This window comes from Bemisia tabaci, chromosome 9 (assembly GCF_918797505.1).
Source record: "Bemisia tabaci chromosome 9, PGI_BMITA_v3".
Lineage (NCBI taxonomy): Eukaryota > Metazoa > Arthropoda > Insecta > Hemiptera > Aleyrodidae > Bemisia > Bemisia tabaci.
The window spans coordinates 1,427,939-1,450,675 of record NC_092801.1 but is presented as its reverse complement, the minus strand read 5'-3'; the positions used below and the strand labels follow the sequence as shown (position 1 = coordinate 1,450,675).

At 41.8% G+C, this 22,737-nt stretch overlaps 1 protein-coding gene across 1 annotated transcript; it reads left to right on the top strand.

Annotated features, from left to right (window-relative positions):
- The first annotated feature begins 3,828 nt into the window (after positions 1 to 3,828).
- On the top strand, positions 3,829 to 20,925 carry LOC109038225 (uncharacterized). The gene is made up of 7 exons (XM_019053211.2): positions 3,829 to 3,924; positions 6,789 to 7,217; positions 9,892 to 10,308; positions 11,070 to 11,291; positions 11,851 to 12,130; positions 16,720 to 17,133; positions 20,457 to 20,925. The coding sequence occupies exons 2-7, from the start codon at positions 6,830 to 6,832 to the stop codon at positions 20,830 to 20,832; spliced, it is 2,097 nt and encodes a 698-aa protein (XP_018908756.2). The 5' UTR covers positions 3,829 to 3,924; positions 6,789 to 6,829; the 3' UTR covers positions 20,833 to 20,925.
- Positions 20,926 to 22,737: the final 1,812 nt, after the last annotated feature.

The window sequence follows — 22,737 nt, the reverse complement described above, 5'->3', positions numbered from 1 at the left end:
GTGCGTGAATTCAAACTACCCGCTCATGGAAACTCAATGTTCTATGTGATTCACATCGTGCGCTAAACGTTATCATGACAGTCTCTGCGATATAAAAATCTGGCAACCTCAATCTTGACGCTTTGGCTCAGCTATAGCAAATCGCTAAAAGTTTGAACAACACATGGTGGGAAATAAACATTGCTTGGTTGAGAAACTTGCCGAAAACTGTTGTAGTGCGCGATTTGACTCTCGTAGAACTTTGAGTTTCTTGTGAGCGGGCAGTTCAAATTCCTCGTAACCAATGTGAAATAAAAACGTTAATACCTATCTTCGTTAGAAGTTGGTTTCAGTAATATTCGTTGCATGAATCGTCTTCTACGTGACATTCTGGTTAAGAAACATGCATCAGATTGCTTAAATTTGTACCTTGTCCAGTGGTCCGTTGCGAAATAGAATTATCTGAAAAATTGGAGGAAAAATATTTGCAAATTTTCCAGAAAATTCATGATATACTAAATGAAATTTGGCAACACCTGAAGGTCCATACGGTATTCTTCCTTAGCGCGGCAGCACTGGATGTCCCTTTCGGCTCCTCTCAGCGGACTGATTATTGAAATTGATGGACAAAGCTATAGACAAAGAAGACATAGGGAGTATGGAGCAAGCCTATTGGTTGACATGGGTGGTTCCTAAAGACAAAGGGAGAAAATGATGGACTGACTGTCGGGTCTTTGGTGGGTTGCCGTTAGTTAGTCTATTACCTACCTCCTTTGTCCATTGCAACCACTCGCTTCCACCAATAGGATCTCTCCATATCTCTTTTGTCTCCTTTGTCTATAGCTTTGTCTATCAATTTCAATAATCGGCCCGCAGGAGGACCCCAATCAAGCACTTCTTTGGCAGCCTTTCTCCCGTCATCCTGTTAACATGACCGGACCAGACAAGCTGCTCGGTCATGACGTCGACCACGATGTCATTTTCGACTTCTATGATCTGACGCACTCTTTCATTACGGACCCGATTTCTCCTAGAAATTCCTGCCGATCTCCTTCAGAAATCCATCTCCGTTGCTCTTAGCATCGACGGTGAAACTACCAAACCACGTATCTCGTTTGCGATGTTTAAAAATCTACGCTCACATTTTATTTTTTTTGAAGTGACCAAATCAATATCATTCCTTGAAATTTTCACGGAATTTTCTCCGCACAAAGAGGAAAAATCACAGAAATTTTCAAGACTGGACGTTAAGTAGTTTTTCATTTAAAACATAAAGTATGACAGGAAGTCTGCGACGTCGCAAACCGAGATACGTGGTTTGGTAGTTTCACCGTCGATATGATATCCTCTGTCCATTTCTTCAGCCGCCAAACTTCACATCCGTACGTTAAGATACGGCTCTTAACTACAACGTTGTAAATCCATTTTTTTGCATTTTTTTCGGATGAGAATTATAGTTGGCTCGGGACTGAAGCCCTCTAAAAATTGTGGAATCTCTGGGTCTTAAGAGGCTAAATGGGCGTATTTCTGTCAAACGGAACTAAGCGCCATAGGGTGGAGGGAGCTAGATAGAGGGGGGGGAGGGGGGGGGGCGGTGCGGGGGGGGGTGGGGGGGGGGTTGGGGGGGGGCTTGGATCGGCGAAACCGGCGTCGCGTCCTGCTCGTTCCGTCCTATACTCGCAATGCTTTTCCATGGCGCTTAGGTCCGTTTGACAGAGCGCGCTGTCCGGGATTCTAAATTCCTTGAAAGGAACTTAAATTGGACGTATTTCTGCCAAACGGAACTATGTGCATCATGACGTGCACCCTGTTATGCATATATTCTTATGGGTCTCAGGGTTCATATCTCAATGCACATAGTTCCGTTTGATAGAAATACGTCCAATTGGCGCTTAGTTCCGTTTGACAGAAATACGTCCGATTATCTATTCACCAGGTCACCACGAAAAAAGTTGGAAATTCCAAAAGGAAAATTCAAAATTTCAGCCAGCCAAGGCCAAGCAACCAACCCAAGTCATTAGGGGCCCTTCAAGTCTAGGGTGCACACTTGTCGTGTTAAGTTTTTTTTTTTTTTTTTATCTTCCTCAGTTAGCGAAACATTTGCTCTGATCTGTGTACGCACGCATTTCAAAAAAAGATACATACTACGCGAGGTATTTCGATGACGCAAGTTAAACGGGCGGCCTAGATGCGAATTTTCAACCTGCTTTTAAGATCGATTCGTGGAAATTTTTTTCCTTTTACAGAGGCGCGAATCCTTGCGGAGCGTCTTTTTTTGGGATTGCCATTTCAAACTCTCTGACGTGGTCGACATGCGACAAATCGCATCCACTAGATAGAAAATCTCGGCAGATTTCAAGTTTTTAGTCAAACAAAGGACGATAGCCCCGGCGCAAGAGTCTAGAGAATCATATTAAACAAAAAAAATGACAAAACTCAGAGAAATGAGAGCAAAATAGTGTTAGGGGAAAAAACCTCGCATTCGACACAGTTATCGATTTCTGTATCGAATGTGAGGTTTTTTCCCTGACACTATTCTGCTTTCATTTCTCTGAATTTTGCCAATTATTTTGTTTAAAATGATTCTATAGACTCACGACTCACGCGCAGTAGCTACCGTCATTTTTTCTGCTAAAATTTCGAAATCTGCCGAGACTTTTGACCTAATCGATGCGATAGGTACATTGCAAGCTAGTTCGACCACGTCACTAGAGCTCAGTGGCGTGCGGTCCGGATAAGCAAGGCAAGCACTGCTTGCCCAAAGATTTCTAAAGAAAGAAGAAAATTACACCTATTAAATGTTTTACATTTTAGCAAATATAATTTATAAAATGCGTTCAGTAAGTAAATTGCATTAAAAACAGAAAGAGAGGGAGACAGAAATACGTATAGAGCCACCAAAGTAGGAAAGCAGAAGAGCGGATGGAGGTGGCGCAGCGCGCTGCGCGGCCTGAACACGGGCCAACTCATGCGCTGGAGAATCGCTTGCGACCAGCTGAGCGGAGCGCCACTGCTCGGCGGCGGAATCAAGGCAGGCGGGGCGCGCGGTACGTTCCGAGTCCGAGCCCTTCGCTGCGCGATCGCAGCTCGCTTCTCTTGGCCATCTCTTGGCACGTCGTCACCGCAGCGCGCTGCTTCTGCCTCCGATGCGCTATCTTGTTCCCTCTTTCCGTCGCGGTTGTAATTGCTCCTCCGGAGCAAATGCCATTATATTCTATAAAAGTTCGCTCACTTGGATCTAATTGGTGATGAATTAAACAATTCTCAATCATGTTTTAATGCAGAAAGCCTTTTTTTGGGGGAAATTTAAGTAACTCAAAAAATTCTAAATGCTGTAGAATAAAGACTATAATACCTCAAATAAGTGGCAAAATTAGGAGTTTATGAGTAAGGAGCCGTCCTCCAATGCTCAATAACATTCGAAACAAGTTGAGTAAACGAAATCATAAATAAGAGAGAAAAAAATAAAATACAGTTTTTCAAGACGTTACGTTCCATCAGATTTCATCCGAAAAATAGAGCAAATAGAGTAAAATTTTGAGAATTTTCTAGGGAGGCTAGGGGGAGGGGGAAGGAAAAGAGGCTACGTTAACAACCCCCCCCCCCCCCCCCCCCCCCGGATGGCGAACGCTAGAGCTTGCCTTGTCACTGAACCCACCGCACGCCACTGCAGAGCTTGACGAATCACCTTAAGTGCTCCTGTCGAAAATAGTTGGCATGGTTGTAAATGCACTTCAATGTAAGTAAGGTACATGTCAATCCCATCATTTTCATCTCGCGAAACTTTTACGCGCCTGTGTAATGTATGATAGGGGTCTCATTTTTTTTTTCGGTCGTAGCGGTGGTGTATGTGGTTTTTCCCCCGCACTACAAGCATCAGTCGGTTGCGCGCATCGCACGCATATGGTAGTCATGGTGGGATTCTAATCATCGAAAAATAATGAGGTACGTCAAAAAAACTATATTTCTGCGTTTTTCTTTTCAAGTTGCGGCAAATGTTTCTAAAAAAGTGAAAACACATATCCAAATATCATTAATGTGAAAATCAAATGACATCTAACACTTTGAGAAGGAAAATAAAATAAAATAAATAAAAATATGTTACATACCAAGCCTACGCAGTTCATCACTTTTGGCATGAAAACGACCAAATGAAATTTGATATAAGACGGATTTAACAAAAATCAGCGTATCCTTATCCTTTTGGTTCTGGGCATGATTGAATAACTGCGTGGAAAAACATGGATTGCTGATTTAACAATTATATTGTTAAAAAGTATGTCCAACATGTTTCAAATTCACATTTTACAATTAAGAAAAACTTGTTCAACCACAGGTGTAGTTAAATTAGCATTTTTTATTGCAAAATCTACATTGAAACATACTGGACACTTTTTTAAACTACAAAATTGTTTGAATCAGCAATATCATTTTTTCCGCGTGGGTAACTGCATTTCACGGTTGGTACAATATTTCCTTTACAGTCTTACTTTTTCAATAAAGAAACAGACAACATTACGCCCAGTCTATGTCCCTTTCTCTAATAAAACACTCACAAATTTCAAATCAGAATTTAGATTCGTTATCTGTTGAAAAAATTAACACGAGAAAAAAATAAAAATTAGGCAACATCGGTTGTGGTTAGACCATTTCTGGTTGAATCCGTCCAACTATAAATCGTTATAAGCAAAATAATATAGCCCAGCCTTGCGGTCTAATATTTTTTTAATTTTTATTTTCTGTAAATGAAATCTTTATTTTTGATCATTAGAGGGAAAAGGGTCTCGGTCCGCGAAGAAATAATTTTCAGTAGGTAGGCGATTCTGGTCGAGTTGGATGTAGAAATCGGTCTCTCGGATTCGACAGAAAACCCTAATCTGTGCTTTGACTGTGAAGAGTTATTTGCGATCGGTTTCGTTCGTTTTTTAACCTACAGAGGTACAGCTGCACTAAAATTCGTAAATGGATTTGTTGCACGCAAGAGATTGTTTGTTGCGTCGGGTTAGGTATGCTCTGGGAAATTTACGAAAGCCTGTTACAAATGAGACGGATTGTCTGCTTTAGAGTGGATTTTAGACTTTTTCGTTGTGGCTGAAAACCCTTTCGTGCGAGGTTTGAATTCAATGACGCTACAGCACATAACCACTCTAATAATGTACTAAGAGCAGTGCGCATGGGTATATGACAAGAGGCATGGCATCGAAGTGCGACCCTTTCGCTTTATGCCGTCACCGCTGAGAAACACCCTGGACCCAAATTTTTTGGGCACTACTGACGACATTCATTCAAGTAGACCGTGCATCCTGTGTTACGGAAGGCATGACAACTTTTAAAATTTTGCATGCCGATGAGTGTTAGCACCGACCCGCATCGATGAGTCCGTGTGTCCCAATTGCGCACATCTGCGCATGCGCATGTAAGCATCTACCCGGCATCCTTCAATAGAAGGGTTAGGTCACCCAAAAACACCAAAACAGGGTACCTGCATAGAAAAGTCTGCGCAAAACATCAAAAACAAAACTTTAAATACGTTTTTCTCAAAACACGGTTTCCAGTTATAGGCTGTTCTTGGTGCGATGTCCTCAATTGAAATAGCCTTCAGACACGCTGGCCTTGTCGATTTCCTTTGACATTTTTGCAGTCATGAATGCATAGATTAAGTGCGCTCCAGCTAGAATTGTATACAGCAAATGGGTGGTTTTTATACGAGGATTAAAAACAAACAAGTGGTACGGAATATAACAAAAGAATATGAAGTATGCAAAACGATAATCCGAGTATCGGAACTTGGCTGTTTTGAAAACGCCTTCAAACGCGGCGTGATACCTCACGCATTCCGGAGAGTTCAAATAGTGGTATCATTGCGCCTTAGAAATGCGACGGAAGATCACAATTGAAATATCCTTCATACACGCTGGGCTTGTCGATTTCCTTTGACAATTTTGCAGTCGTGAATGCATAGCTGAAGTGCGCTCCAGCTAGAGTTGTATATAGCAAGTGGGTAATTTTTAAAGGAGGATTACAAATAAACAGGTGGTTAGAAATGAAAAAAAAAAAAAAAAAAAAAAAAAAATAATAATAATAATAATAATAATAATAATCTGAACTATGAAAGACGATTATCTGGATATCAGAACTTGGAATAGTTGTATCATTGCGCCTTAGAAATGCGACGGAAGATTACAATATTGAACTTCTAACCCGGAGAACGAAGGCCGACCGGCCGCACCCGGGCCATGAAAATGGGGGAGGAACGGAGGACCCTGCAGCTGCGCTTATACGGACCCCCACCCCCCCCCCCCTCCACTGCGTTCTTGAAAGTCAAGAACTCAAAATTGCACTCCTTTTATCATTCATACTTACACTTACTACGGTTTAATGATTAATTGCCTTAAAAACTCTCTTTTTGCAGGGAGAGTTACGAAAATTGCCTAACTTCAATAATTGCCTGAAACTTTGCAACGCTGTAACGGCATTTGTTATCATCCGATCTTAACCATCTTGGAATTGTTTAAATGGAAATTTTATGTACTTTAATTTAGATAATAACTACTTTTGCCGTAATTTCCGTAATATACGAGTTATTTCGGTTTTTTGGCCGAAAAACGCAGATTTCGGCCATTTTTTCAAGATGGCGGCTTTGGCTCGCCGCAGATCTGTTCGCAAATATGAAATTCGGATTCAGCGATGAAAAATACATAGGAATAAGATATCAGAAAGTTTCCTCAGAAATTGTCTCTACTTTACCCCCTATTGACTTGACTATTATACTATCTTTATACATTTGTATATCTACTATCTTTTTATAGTGCCTGACGCTCATGTATGAGACGCGAAGCCAGCCTGAATCATGCATTTAAGCACCTCCTTCGTCGCAACATGCATCATACTAATGTTTATGATGTCAGAGGTGAGCTTGATGGGATCCCCCCAGCTCTCAAAAGAAGGCAAAAGCAAGAAATTTGGTTGGATACAGTCCATGAACCGTAGCTTCAAGCGTGGCGGTTCGTCCAAAAATTTTCTGGAGACACTCATCAACTATTTCAGTCCTTCCAAGAAGGTGCCTCTTTCCCCGATGAACAGCGTGACACTCGACCCCGAAGACGAAGATTTGCTACGACGGGCCGGGATCATATCCACAATGGGAGGCTGGCTCTCTTCTGTTAGTCCATCCATCATCGAAAATATCAAATATTTATTCCAACGAGTGAAGGTGACACTCGAGGCCCTGCCTGGAGGTAAGGAGCTAGCCATAAATAGACTGCATTCACCAGAGAGGGGCCAAAATTGCCCAATTAGTTATGGCAATATCTGGTGGGATACCTGTAAATGCGAGAGGGATACTTCACGGTGGGAGAGAGATATCTGCTCTGCTGAGAGAGATCACTTGTGGTTGGTCGCGTTAAGGTCATTTTGCTTAGCCCCATTTTTTTCTTGGATCAAGTTACAAAGTTTCAGGGGTTACTTTTTTTTATCTTTTTTAGTGCAAAAGGAAGAAGAACGCTACTGCTAGAACTTGTGACCACAGAGTACAATAGAGTCGCGATGTACTGGAGCGCCGATAAAGTCAATCCATGAACGGGCCATTCCGAGCCCCTTGTTCGCCGGAAGGCGGGAACCATCTAACAACCGTTCGGCATTTTTTAATAGATCGTATTCGATACATCAAACAGGTGAGATTGTATCGATATCGATTGGTTCAAAATACATAAACATAGCCTCAAAAGTCAATTTAGAAATCGGAGGGAACGGGTCTTTTGTAAGAGATGTTTTATTCTTTTGAGTTCCAAATGCCAATGCAAAGTGAAATTGTTAGAAATTTTCTCATTTTCAGCTTTTCCAACCTAAATCCTAATAGATAGATTTGAGGTTATGTTCTATTGTTTTGAACCAAACGATACATCGAACCACCATCGAATACGGTCTATACGGCGGCTCGTGGGAGAATCGCGGGCTGCGAGTGGTTTTCGGGATTTATTCATTTAAATCAATCATTATTTCCGCGAATTGTGTTCTCGGAAATCAAAACGAATAAAAAAATGTACAACACTCCCGGTTTTTATGAAATAAATTTCATACCTGTATTTTCTGAGCCGAAGACCGGAGCTGGGACCCCGCGCGTACGGCATCGCCAGTAGCACGCTAGTCTCAGGATTACTGGACAAAACAGCCTCAAAACGAGACTTCATCGGCGCTCCAGAACATTGCGACTCTATTATACTCTATGTTTGTGACTCTTCAATTTTAACAGAAATTCCTTCAATTTCCATATTAGCTCAAGGACTCAAATCATTCTGAACGAACTCTAATGGCGTGACATGGCGTGAGCCGCAAAATGAAAACACAGCGGTGGCGCCTCGGCGCGGAGAATTTGTTTACTTCTCGGAGCTGTAGATAAACCTTAAATCGCGTATTTCTGATCAGGGCCGGATTTTCCTACTTGCCGCCCATGGGCCGCCCCCTTCTCATTCGTTTTGAAACATCAATAAAAACCACCAAGTGAACGTGCCAGCGGGGGAGGGATGCATAAGACGGGTTTACTCGTGTTGAACACATTTTTTGGGAAAGCCCTGTCAACACTATACTAGCAAAAGGTCACGGAACTTTGCGCGAAAGTCAAGTTTCGTAAACCTATCTCTAATGGACAAGGCCTTCCATTCATAATAAATGAACGAAAAAATTATGAAAGAACAAACACAAAATTTGGTACAATGATTTGAACTTCCGCCGCCGCGCCGCGTTGACCGCACTGTGCTTGGCGCAATGCGTGAAGTATTCACGCAGTCTTGTAGGCGCTATGCGTTTCACGCTGACCGCACTGTGTTTGGCGCAATGCGAGAAGTATTCACTCAGTCTTGTAGGCGCTATCCGTTTCACGCTGACCACAATAACCGCACTGTGTATGATGCAATGCGTGAAGTATTCGCGCAGTCTTGTAGGCGCTAATGTATGTTACATGCCGATTGCCTCGCCGAGGGCTTCTCATTTTCATCTCAAGTCCTCGTCATCATTTCTCCCTAAGTCGCGCCGTTCCAGGCCAAATTGTGTGTTTGGTTTCTCTCTTAACTCGGCTAATTAAAGGTGCTGCCTCTTGTATCGCTGAAAGACGACAAAATCAGAAATTACTATACTCTCAGGAAATTAGAGATTTCGTAGCCTTTTCTTGTTCGTAATTGTTTTTCTAAATCCGATTTTTTATACCTATATTAAAAAAATTACAACATTTGCCGCCATGGGCCGCGGCCCATGTGGCCATCCCCTAGATCCGGCCCTGGAGTCGTTCCATCCGCACTGAGATGCTATGCAAAATTCAACATGATCGACGCTAACTCGCCAAAACACACGTGACGAGGCGGTATTTTATCAACCGGCGTGTTTATATTTACGTTTGAAAAAACTGCAAAATTTGCCGCCCCCTAGATCTGCCGCCATGGGCCGCGGCCCATGTGGCCACCCCCTCGATCTGGCCCTGTTTCTGATATTTGTTCGACTCGGAGGACTTGAAAATTGATATTAATATTACATAGACGAATTTAGTGTGACGTCACATCTTGATTTAATTTCGATATCTCGAAAGTCGAAACGTGCCCCAAAAAACGAACATATAGGAATCTGCGGGATTTAGGCAGGGGGGGGGGGGGGTAGGAGGATTCGCTTTATGACTGTCACTGAGCTTATTATACAATCAATTCTTGTGATTGTGATCTCGAACGTTTTTGTAAATGGCTAGCTTTCATGATTTTAAAGTCCCATGGAGCAATTTTTTAGTTTCAGGCAGTTTTAGCATTATTTCGTCAATTGTTCATTTTGGAGGTTATGTTTGTTTGTTGGGGCACATTTCGACTTTCGAGATATCGAACCAACAATATCGCTCCGTGACGTCACCACTAAATTCGTCTATTATCGTTGCAGATGGACCGGTGCTGATGAGCAAGACAGTTGTCATCGAAACGATGAGCCTGACCAGGGAGCAGATCGACGAGCTGGAGGAGGATACCCGGGCCGACGGCGCGCGACTCCGGAGGGAGCTGCAGACTCGGCTGACGCCGGACCTCTTCGGGCCGATCTGCCTGTATTCGGCCCCCGAGGCGCTCGGGATCTTCCTCACCTCGCCGCGCCTCCCCCCGGACCTCTCGCTGAAGGCCTGGCCCGTGCATGCCCTCTCCAAGGTCACCAACAAGGTGGTCACCATGTCCGGCCTCGTCGTCGATCGAGATCGCGGGTACTTGGCCGCGCTCCCCGACGGGGTCGTCCAGACGGACGATGCCATCGTCAAGGTCCACGTCTTACAACGACCACGAAGGAACGGACGCCTAGAGGCCATTGCAGGTAAGCTCCCATTCATCCCTTCGGAGAAACCGTCGGGAAAAAGGGAGAGAAAGGAAAAGAAGGAAGCGCAGAGGACAGGAACGGGATGGGATGGGAGGGAGAGGGGATGGGGTAGGGTTAAAAAATAAGCACGAAAGTTAAGAGGAGGGAATCAATAGGAATAGATGTAGGGGGCAGTAGAGAGGAGGGGAAAGGAGAGGAGGGGAAAGGAGAGGAAAGGAGAGGAGGGGAAGGAGAAGAGGAGTGGTGGGAGTTTGAGGAGGGATTATGGGCAGATATGAGGTAAGGAGAAAATGGAAGGTGAAAGGGCTGGAGGGAAGAGTGGTGAGAGGAGTCTGAGGAGAGGGGTGGATGGGATAGATAGCTTGGAGCCTGAGGAAGGGGGGGATGAGGAGGAGTGGCCGCGAGTGGGGTCAAATCCTGAATAGTTAGGCAGGATTTTGTCGGTTCTTTTACATCGGTAGAAATGCAACATGCGTAGATGAGTCCAAACCCCAGCGCCGGTTAAGCAGAAGTGCTAAGCAAGACTTAAAGTTCATTCGAAACTCGCCTTCAGTATGTTTAGGTGCGGTGGAAGAATGAAAAAAATTCGGCCCATAACCTCTTAATCGACACCCCCCCCCCCCCTCCTCCTTCAATATGAGGTTGGAAGTTCTCATGGCGAGATCCCCGATCAATTGATCTTAGATAGGTAATTAGGTAATCCGGATAGAAGACCGAAATTTACAGGTGCGTCGTGATTCAATTTTTTTTGTTCCCAGGTGATGCGGTATCAAAGAGCAGTACGATATTTTACGAAATTCAAGGGCTTCTGAACATCACGAAACGCAAGGAATGTATCCTTATCATTGTCACCCGGAGACACATAAGATACGTCACCGTCCAGAGAGACGAAGAGTTCTGGATTGAGAACATGTTGGACAAGATCGTGAATTTCTACGAGACGACACTACTACCCAAACTGTCGGAAGAAATGTTGCCTCGTAAGTTTCTTTCACACTACTTTGACCTTCTAAAAACGATAATGTTGTGACCAACATGGTGCTAACATGGCACCCACATGGTGCTAAAACGGTCACCTCTCGGGGCAGTTCCTAAAAACGAGAAGATTAGGTCCATCAATCTGTGTTTGGGAGCCACAGATAGCTCGAACGGTAGGTATAGGAATGAATTTGAAGGAACAACGAACGATTCCGAGTAAACACCCAAACCTCGAGTTGGGATGAGTACTCCACACTAACACGGAAGCAATACGATATCAACATGGTGCTAGTATGGTATCAAATCGCGGGCTCAACATTATTCTTTGTACCATTATGGATCAATTTGAGCGAGTTGGTACCATGTTGGCACCAAGCTGATATCATGTTACTGCCAGTCTGAGACGAAGATGTATTCAAGAGTTCGCTGCTTGTTTGTCTAATGAAAATTTGAAATAGCACTCTCGATAAACGTCACCGTACATATTAGAGTGAGATTTGCAAAGTTGTTGAATTTTTATCTGAATAATTTTAAAATGCAGATTCTCTCCGGGGTTTTCAGATATGCAGAATGTACGATTTGCGGCAAAACTTGTTTACACTGTCTTGAGCGCGTTGGATAATAAGAGAGTTCGGGAAATTTACAGTAACACGAAAGGTCCAGGCGCCTATGACGTATTGATGACAGAATCTCGTGTCCGGATAATGCCCGAACATTACTATCTCGTTATGGATCCCGCAATACGGAATAGAGAAAGAGTGAGGGAAATCTTGAAAGGCTATCCTTCGTCCAGAGAAAGCTGGAATCTCGAGCAGAGTTCCAGAAAGAAGTTCCTCGAAAGGTACCGGTCAAGTTGAGAGTCCTTGCGTGCAGTAAGGATACTCCATTGACTCAAATGTTTCTCATTTTTTATCGCTAAAACACGATGGTTACACAGTTTTTTTTCTGAAATTGACTCCAAAGATCAAAAAAGCTTGTACAGTTGAGGTGTAAGGGAGAGTAACAGGACCTTAACGAGAAAGGATAGTTACTTGACGAATACGCCCTCAACCTTTTTTCTGATTGAAGCATTTATTTCAATAAGGTTCCGACTCTGGAAAACTTTTTTTTTTTTTTTTTGTTTTTTTTTTTTTTTTTTTTGGAAAACTAGAACTAGGTACTCAAGAAGCGAGGAAAGTTAACACAATATAAAGGTTATTGGTGTTGGAGATATAGCATTAAAAAACTTTGTTGGTGCAACAGTTACAGGACGCCTGCCATATTTTTTTACTGTAAATATTGGATTTTAAGTTTTCAGAGTTCGTTACCATTTCGAAGAAAATGAGATTGAGGTGCTGGAATTTTGTGTCAAAAATATAGAAAGCTGAACATATGTATTATTTATGTTTAACACAAACAAACTGAACAAAAAAGCTCGAGAAAAATAAAAATTGGTCAATGTCTTGGGAAAAATATCATCGAAAAATTTTCCCTTTTTCATTACTTTTTTTCTCCTTTTTTTTTATTGAGATGGTGAAATTTTTTCTCAAAATGAAAATAGCGAAGCTTATATGTATTGATGACGAGTTAGAACCTTTTTGAAACAAATGGTCAGAGACAAGAAACCCTCCACTAGTATCTTGACAATGTTGCGTTTACTTTCGACACTCCAACCTTCAACTGTTGGTTGGTTAATGACGTGTTGAGAATTTTGTTTTGTAAACAAACAGAAGTTGGGAAACATGTTTAGCTCATTACGTCATCCGATGCTCATCATTTGCTTTATAGGCAAGATGCTCCCTGTATTGTCCATAAGGAAGTGTTGAATCCTCGAAGGTAATAAAAGCTTCCACCTGTCGCCAAGAGGCCAGTAGGGGGAGGGGGGGGGTGTCTCTTGTCTCTGTAAACGGCTGACAGCTATTGTTATTTGACGCACTTTCGATCGCAATGGGCCTGTTGCAAACTTTTGCTACGGCAAAAATAAGAGTTTCTCATAAATAAAATGTCTCAAAAATCACGATGAGCGGATCGGCAAATTCTGAATTGTACTCCCAACTCTAAAATCTGCATTGCAGCGTTTTTTTAAGCTTCCTCCTTCAAAAACGATACCACGGCACAAGTGAACATTTCGTAAGAGGAGTCGTTCCATCTTCCATCCAACCCTTGTGCACTAGGATGACATACATGGCTGACGCTTCCGCGCGCAAATCGTCAGGAAGCACTATGGACTTTATCAAAGCAAGGAAAATGTACATATAAACACGTCGGTTGAAAAAATACCGTCTCGTCATGTGTGTTTTGGCTGGTTAACGTCGGCTATGTTGAATATTACGTGGCGCCTTAGTGCCCAAGAGTTGGATGGAACGTCCTCTCTTACGAAATGTTTACCTGTGCCGTAGTATCGTTTTTGAAGTGGGAATCAAAAAATACAAAAAAAAAAAAAAAAACGCAAATTTCTTACGCAGATTGTGAAGTTTAGGAAAGCACTTTAAACTTCACCAATGCGCTCATCGTAATTTTTGAGACATTTACCATGAGAAGCAACTCTTATATTTGCTATGACAAAAGTTTGGAACAAGCCCATTTCGAAATATCCTCTTGGGGGCCGTCCACAAATTACGGAAGGCACTTCTTCCGATTTTTAGAACCCCCCCCCCCCTTCCTCCTTAAGGCACTCGTAAGGCTAGCCTGGATCTCCCCTGAATAATTACGTAAAGCTGGCCAGACTCCTCCAACCCCCTTTCTATCGTTAAAATGCATAATTTAATGAAAAAATGGCGTTGAAAAAAATCTGTATTGTTTCAAACATTATCAATCGCTGGTAGGAGATCATAAATAATAACAGTTGTATTGAAAAAATGACCAGTTTTTAAATTCAAAAAGTTCCAAAAAAATTACATTTTAACAAAAAAATATTTTAGGTCTAAAAAAAACGAAATTTGGACTAGTCAGTTCTTATATTAACGAAATTCCCTCCTTCTCGATAATAAGCGTTCAGCTTAAGTAAGGCAGCGCTTGATCCCCCCTCCCTCCCAGTACGGCATTCTTAAGGCACCTTTTGACCCCCCTCCCCCTAATTACCTTGCATAATTTGTGGACGGCCCCTTGGGTGTAGGTGCGACTACTCCTAAGGCCTTGTCTCCACGGGCCGTTTCACGAGATGTGTCCCAAGGGACAATCCAACTTACGAAGTTGGGAAAAATATTGATTAACTAATATTTTTGGTACTTGGAAATATTGATTAACTCAATATTTTCCCCAGTACCAAGTATGGTCCTTTTACCCTTAGAACCCACTGAGAGAAGAAGAAGAAAAGAAGTAGTGTAAACGAACTGTGCGATATTTCGTCGATTACTCCATTGTTCATGTTTGTTTAGTTAAAATAATGTGTCTAATCGTCAATTGAGTGCAATTATTATTTTGATCCCGGTTAAATACTCAACTTTAACTAAGTTATCTTCCCGCGCAAACTAGTCCCTGGTAAAAATCGGCAGTAGAATCTGTGTTCCAAAATACCATAGACCTACAGCCGGCTGTAAGACTTCCAATAGCTTCTATAGCCGGCTACGCAATTTCTTATAGCCTTTTATAGCCGATGGCGACTAAGCAACAGCCAGGCAATAAAGTGTATGCTAAACGTTACTAATTACGGATGCTAGGACTCAGTGAGTTTTTGGACCACTGCTCTCTTTTTGGGCCGTAGTATCTTGATTTATTTTGCGAGGAAAGCTCCGTAATTTTGATGGATACCTGCCATTACCAATATATTAGAGCGCCTTCAGTTTCGTATGATACTGTGCAATACCTCTGGTGTGAAATAGTTGCTTCAAGCGCCGTGGCAGGCGGGCAGCTAGCGCGAAACACGCATTGGCGCCTACAAACCTAACAGGGATACTTCACTTAGTGCGCAACGCGTGAAGTATCCCTGTTAGGTTTGTAGGCGCCAGCGCGTCGCCGCTCCGCTTTGTGTTAGTCTCTAATATTTAATCTGGCGGAGTCAGCGTTATTCAACTCATGATTTTGAAATGTTTGCACATCCTGTATGGATTATTCTCATTTTAATTGATGAAAGAAAATATCGACGGTGAAACTACCAAACCACGTATCTCGTTTGCGGTGTTTAAAAATCTACGCTCACATTTTATTTTTTCGAAGTAGACCAAATCAATATCATTCCTTGAAATTTTCACGGAATTTTCTCCGCACAAAGAGGAAAAATCACAGAAATTTTCAAGACTAGATGTTAAGTAGTTTTTCATTTAAAAAATAAAGTATGACAGGAAGTCTGCGACGTCGCAAACCGAGATACGTGGTTTGGTAGTTTCACCGTCGATATGTATTAAAGGAAAATATAATGTGTGTTTTGTAAATATTAAGGTGGTTCCGTATCAAACTTAATGATTTCCAAAGCACACGAATTTCTACACAATATCTTATAGCCTTTTATAATCGATGGCGAAAAAGCAACAGCCAGGCGATAAAGTGTCAAGCCCGGCGATAGGAGCTATAGCCCGCCTGTATAATTTTTTATCGCCTCGTATAGCCCGGCCGTATGATTTTCTCCGCATTCTACAGCCAGCTATTTGATTTTCTGTAGCCTTCTTTAGCTGGCTATAAGAATTCGTATGGTATTTTGAAACGCAGTTCTTATCGCCAATTTTTACCAGGGGTCGCAGGACCGTATGAGCCTTGTCCCGTGGGGACGGTAACTGGGAAAAATCCCAGAAGTTTCATTCCTGCTATTCGAACTTGGGAAATATCCCATGAAAACGTCCCGTCGAGACAAGGCCTAAGAATTACTTTTCCGTCCGAAACTTAATTTCGAAAAAAAACCGCCTCAATGGACCACTAGACAAGGTACGAATTTAAACATTCTGATACATGTTTCTTAACCAGAATTTCACGTAGAACACGATTCGCGCAACGAAAATTACTGAAACCAACTCCGAACGGAGATATTCACATTTTTATTTCACATTGGTTACGAGGAATTTGAACTGCCCGCTCACAAGAAACTCAAAGCTCTACGTGAGTCAAATCGCGCACTACAACGGTTTCAGGAAGCTTCTCAATCGAGCAATGCTCATTTCCCACCATGTGTTTTTCAAACTATAAGTAATTTGCTATAGCTGAGCCAAAGCGTCAAGATTGAGGTTGCCAGATTTTTTTATCGCAGAGACGTTCATGATAACGTATAGCGCGGGATGTGAATCACGTAGAGCATTGAGTTTTCATGAGCGGGCGGTTTGAATTTACGCATCAAGAATCATTAAATATCTTCGGGAGGAGTTGAGTTCGATAATTTTCGTTGTGTGCATCGTGTTTTACGTAAAATTTTGGTTAAGAAACATGTATCAGAATGCTGAAATTCGTACCTTATCTAGTGGTCCATTACTTTTCCGTCAGCAACTTAATTTCGAAAAAAACCGCTTCCATTTCCATTTTGAACAGTTATCTAGCTGCGAACCCCGGGTGGGATATCGAAGACGGTGGGTTGATGATCGACCGGGCGATGCCGTACCTGGCGGCGTATCCTACCGCCTTTGGAGTCCGTATCCGCCCGACGCCTCAATTTGGCAAAATAAACACTCGATTAAGGAGCACCAGAGGATTCGAAGTCTACAGCTTGGAAGGTACGCACTCCCAACCCGAGTTATCGCAGCCGCCGCAACCTCGTAGTAATGGCTCCCGACCCAGGAGCAATAGGGCAATAAAAATAGATTCTCAGAAACCTGGAAGTTCACCACAAAAACCCACGAAGAGGAAGAGGCAGAAGGTCATTTTCGAAGTTGTTATCCTGAACAGCGCGGATGAAAAGCACTTGAATACGATCCTATCTTCTTCTGTTGATAAAGCAGGAAACAGGTAATGAGTACGGAATTCTTGCAAGGTAGAATTTGCACCCACAAATATTGCTTCGTCTGTAGAAGTGCCTAATGAGCTGAGTTCGCAGTCTTTTTCATGATTTTTTCTGACATGGGAAATTTGAGAAAAATTGATTTAAAAGTGGGAAAATTAGTCGCCTTGTGACGTCATCTGCGGGGCGATTATTGAAACTGATAGACAAAGCGATAGACAAAGATGACATAGGGAGTACGGAGCGATCCTATTGGTTGAAATGGGTGGTTCTCATCGACTAAGGGGGAAAATGATAGACTAACTGTCGGGTCTCTCGTGGGTTGCCGGTAGTTAGTCTATTACCTACCTCCTTTGTCCATTGCAACCACCCGTTTCCACCAGGATCTCTCCAAATCCCTTTTATCGTTTTTGTCTATAGCTTTGTCTATCAGTTTCAATAATCGGCCCGCTGGCGGCATTTCCCATTTAAACACATATATTTGAGCAGAATCGGTTATTTTGTCATATCTCTTCTAATAATTGCTCAGTTTATGAATCAAGGGTATCTTCGCGTGTTCAGTTCACTCAGTAGATGCCACTTAAACGCGAAATTCATCAAATTTCAGACCCTTACAAATTCTCCATTTGACCTATTTTTTTCCAGAAGGATGTCAAACGTCGCTTTGAGTCCAATGGCGTGGCGTATTTTCCAATGTATCGATTGATCTGCCATTGAAACCTATGGAAAGGGACCCATAAAACAGAATGTTCGCAACCAACACCTAAATAATTGATTATTCACGCCTCGTCTGTCTGGTTCTCATCTAATGTCATGTTGTATTTATTTTCGTGGAGAGACCCCAAATAGTGCTACAAAATGCAAGTCTTGTAGCATTGAAAGTCCGAGGCGCTTGGGCTCCTCAAATGAAATTTCATAAGAATAAACTTCGCGAATAAATGTCATCGCGCGTGAAACTTTACAGGTATAAACCCGGTGATATTGTACATCTTAGAACACAGCAATTTTCATAGCACTCATATGAAACCGGAAGAACTTGGTTGAGGAGAGACTCCAAATTCTAGTGCAAAGTGCACGGTCCTCGGCTTAGGTACAGATAAAATTTTGCACGTAAAATATCATAGAGATAAGTGCCGTTAAACTTCACATGTACACTCACGTGTATAAACTGCGTGAACTTTAACATATCAGAACCCATCATCATTAATGGATCATTGGTACAAGCTCTCAGACTCCCTAAGTTTTTTATTTTTTGCCTCAGTTCGTTTAATCATTCTACATATACATGCCGCTTTCATAGTGCTCTTCAGCGCTCTGCAACACCCAGCCGCCATAGTCCCCTATCCTCCTAATCATTCTACTGACCCAATTTTCGTGGTCATTGCGTCTATCAAAATGTGACAGTCCCTTAGATTCAGGATTTTTTCAGATTTTGGGAAAATGACTCGGGTTTTTTACATCACGTGAAGAAGTCGTGAATTCTCCCATTCAAACAATGTAAATTTTCATATTTTTTTTTTGTCACAATTCTGTTCGTCCTCAAGAGGATTTTTCGGTTTCCGGCTACTCATAATGCGAAAACAAAATTTGAGCTACAAATCCATGCAAGGATTGCGACTCGATGAACCGACACTTGTCGTCGCTCTTCTGACGTAAGGACGTATCTCACTTTACACTTGAGCCCTGTGCTCCGTACAACTCTATGCTTCCCGGGGCTCATACGGAAATAGAGAAACGCCCTAACATCAGAGGAGCGACAAGTGGACGTATTTCTACCAAAGAGACCTATGTGGAGGTGAGAAATATGGGGTGTGCTCGTTAGTTCTCTTTGCGTAAGAGTGAATGAGAATAATTGTGCGCCAGTGACGTCAGCGGCAACGAAGGAGCTCCGGAACGACGGGAGGGTCGTTGGTGGGACTCTTTAACTCATGAGCTCTGTGCACAACGCTCTCTTGCCGTGCCCGTGGCTCATGAGTTCCGCATTCAGTTGGCACATAGGTCTCTTTGATAGAATGTAAAATCCCGCTTTTCCAATTCTTCAAAAGGAATCACGCCCACTGACCACATTGCTTCTTATGCAGCTTCCTAGAGCACACCCCATATTTCTCACCTCCACATAGGTCTGTTTGGTAGAAATACGTCCAAGTGTCGTTTCCTCGAGTCGCAATTATTGCATACCAGCGAAATGCTCGTGACTGCAGTCACGGGTCTAGAGGCCGCTAAAATATCTATAACCCCGAAAAAATGGTGGTAGGGGAGCAAGACATGCCGTAAAAAAATGATAAAATCGATAGAAAAATGAGTTGAGGGAAGAGGGTGATGGAGCTAGAAAAATGAGCTGGGGGGGGGAGAGGAGGAGGTAGAATAAATGCTGGCAAAAAAATTAAAATCAACCTAGCAATGATTTATTAACAGAACAAAAAAAATTGAAAAAATGAAAAAAAGAAATTGAACTAAAACATCAGCTGATAGCAAACAAAGGTTACCAAGGAAACCAAGGAATGGAACTTTCATAAAAACAGATCAGTGGAAAACAGCGTATGTAGGGCACTTACGTTAATTACCGTTTATAATCGGTAAATGCGATTTAACCGAAAATCTATACAGTTCTTCATCAGACCAAAATGGACAAAATTACAAAATTTGAATCAGCTAACGTAAATCTAACGGTAGTTATCGTGAACGAAAGAATTGACAATATAGGTCGGGTAACTATTATAGGTGGGATTATAGGTGGGGTATTTGTGAAGTCGGCTAATAGCTCAACTTTTGTTTTCGCCCTTAAGATGTACCAACCAGCCCGGTTTTATCGATAGGAGACAGTCCTTGCATGAGCCCGCTTTATTCAGATCAACTTACAAGGGCCCGTGAAAAGACCATAGAAAGCGCAACGAAGCGCTCTCTGCGGGTGGGCCAGTGGCGATGCTCTGTGGTTGGCAACATCGATTTTCCTCCATTTAAATTCACTAAAAATATCGATTCCAGGCGTGGCAACTTGCCTCGCCTAAAATCGATTGTTTAATGCCGCAAACACACGCTGAATATAGCAGCTGAATGCGGAAGTCAACAGTCATCGCCCAATGGCTGAAATTTCGCAAATTCGAGTTATTTTCATCCAGATGTGTGTCAAATCTATTCGAATAGCTCAGACAAATCCTACATTAGTCCGATGGTTGCTGAATTTTGCGCGTCACGCGCAAAATTCAGCCGATGACTTCCACATTCAAGCCACATTCAGAGTGTGATTGCGGCATTACACAAGTTTGAATGGAGGGAAAACAGTGTGCCAACTTTCCCAGTTTCATATAACTTTTACCTACGATTTCAACAGGTGGCTGAGGAAAAGCTCGAAGTACTATTACCAAGTGCAAGGTTCTATGGCGATAAGTCGCGTGAAAGAATGCGTTTTTATTCTGGCGAAACAAGGGACGAATGGTGGAGGAATCCTACACTCGGAGATCATCGACTTGGACGTGAAAGCCTGGCATGACCTGCAACAGCAGCTGGCACATTTCTATTTCGGCGCGTATCTCGTCTACCACGCCAGTCCGGAATCCTTCGAGCTCCTCGCCCGCAACAAAAAGCTGGATCAACTTTTCCGCGAGGACGACCGTCTCTTCCCCACAAAGGCGGAAATCGAAGATGATAAAAAGAAAGTTCAAGATTCTAAGAAGAAAGCTTTGAAACTTACAGATTCAAAGGGGTAGAGACTAAGGCTGAAGTCTAATAACTTGTTGAGCCATAATCAAAAACTAAAGTAACCTCATGTCATCATTAATTCTCCTTTTTAAAATAAACTACCAAAGATTTAAAAAATGTTTCGACTTTCTCTCCCCGAAATAAAATGAGATTACAAAATAAAATTACAATACAGAGCCTCGATTATCCGCGATGATTCGGACCGCAGCTACAACGCACGGTAGATCAAGTCAATGGGAGAGGTCCGACAAAATTTGGAAAATTTAAAAGCTTAGGCAGAGTTAAGAAATTTCGTGAAAGATTATAAAAAGAAATTTCATGAGGAAATTTCAAGAAATTTCATTTAACACACAGAATTCAGGATTAAACCCTAGAAACTTATGAATCTCCTTAGGTCTCTTTATACACACGTGGTAAACTGTGAAAGGGAACTTTAGAAATGTCCAGAAAGTTGAGTAAAACAGCAAAAACATAATTTTGAATTTTTTTTCTCAAATTTTGGTTGAACACCAAAATAAATTTTACGGATAAAGTAAAACGTTAGCTTTCATACTCGGAACAAAACAAATTTCTTGACTATAAAGAATTCTAGTACCCCCTAATAGTTTCACCTTATTTCTTGGTACAAAATGAGGAAGAAGAAATTTCATGAAATTTCTTGTGAAATTTCACGAAATTTTATTCGATGAAATTTCTTTTAGCAACTCTGAGCTTAGGACTCCGTTTATACAAAACTTTGAGGTTCTAATAGTGCCTACATTGATTTCTTCGTGAAATTTTCTTCTAGATAAACCCCTTCTAATTTAAAGATGCGGCGAAATGAAAGTCAAAATTTTCAGTTTTAGTCAGAAATTTCATGTTCGACCTATTTGATTGACTCAATCCACTGTGCGGCGTGTAATGAAAAATCGCAGATTATTCGGAACTAATGAAAATTACGGATAAATAATCTAAAAAGTTGTATTTTTGAAATGCTCGATTTAGCACTCGTCAATTATTGGTCAGAAATGTAATTATTAGTTGAGATTGAATGAACTTCACCTGGAAAAAAGTTATCTTGGCAAACATCAAACCATTAACTTTATCATAAATGTTATTGTTTTAGAAGTACTTTCATGACTCAAGAAAAAAATTCCACCTAGAGATACCGTGGATAAACCGAAGCGAGTAAAATCGAGACTCTGTAATAGTGTAAAATGAAGTCAAGGCGTATACTTGTGTTTGAGAATTTAAGAGATGGACTGCTAGTATACCTAAGAACTGCACCATTCTGGATTGAACCCTTCTGACGAAGCGGTCACTTTCAGGGGCGGATTTGACTCGAGTTAATTTTCTAGTTTTTAGGCAGTGGGAAATTTGAATGGACCAGGCAGGTTACAAAATGAGACATCACAATAAGCTATATGTTTCTGTAAAAACATTTATATGTAGAATATAAATGATGCATACAAATTTTTCCATCAACTGATAAGTTGGTAAATGTAGGTCCTTGTCTACGGTAATTCACACTTCTTGGCTCGCGCAAAAAAAAAAAAAAAAAAAAAAAAAAAAAAAAAAAAAAAAAAACACTGTTAAGCTCGAGTCAATTCGAGCACTAAACTAACATTTCGGTTTATTTTACGATGGAAAAATTTTCCTTTATCCTAACTTTTTTTTGACAAGATTAAAGGTACCTCGTATCAGAGGGAGGAGACATATATGAAGCTTCCTGTGAAAAGGAGCGGTCTCAGGAATGGCCATGATAGCACTGAACAAGGCGCAAATTAAGCATTCTGATATGTGATTTCTCTTCAAAATTTCATTCAAAACACGATTTTCGCAACAAAAATTACTAAACTGGGCCTGCTGCACGCAAGCGCAAGAGATACAGCCACGTGAAAAAACTTTAAAGGGATAAAGTAGCAAGGAAATCA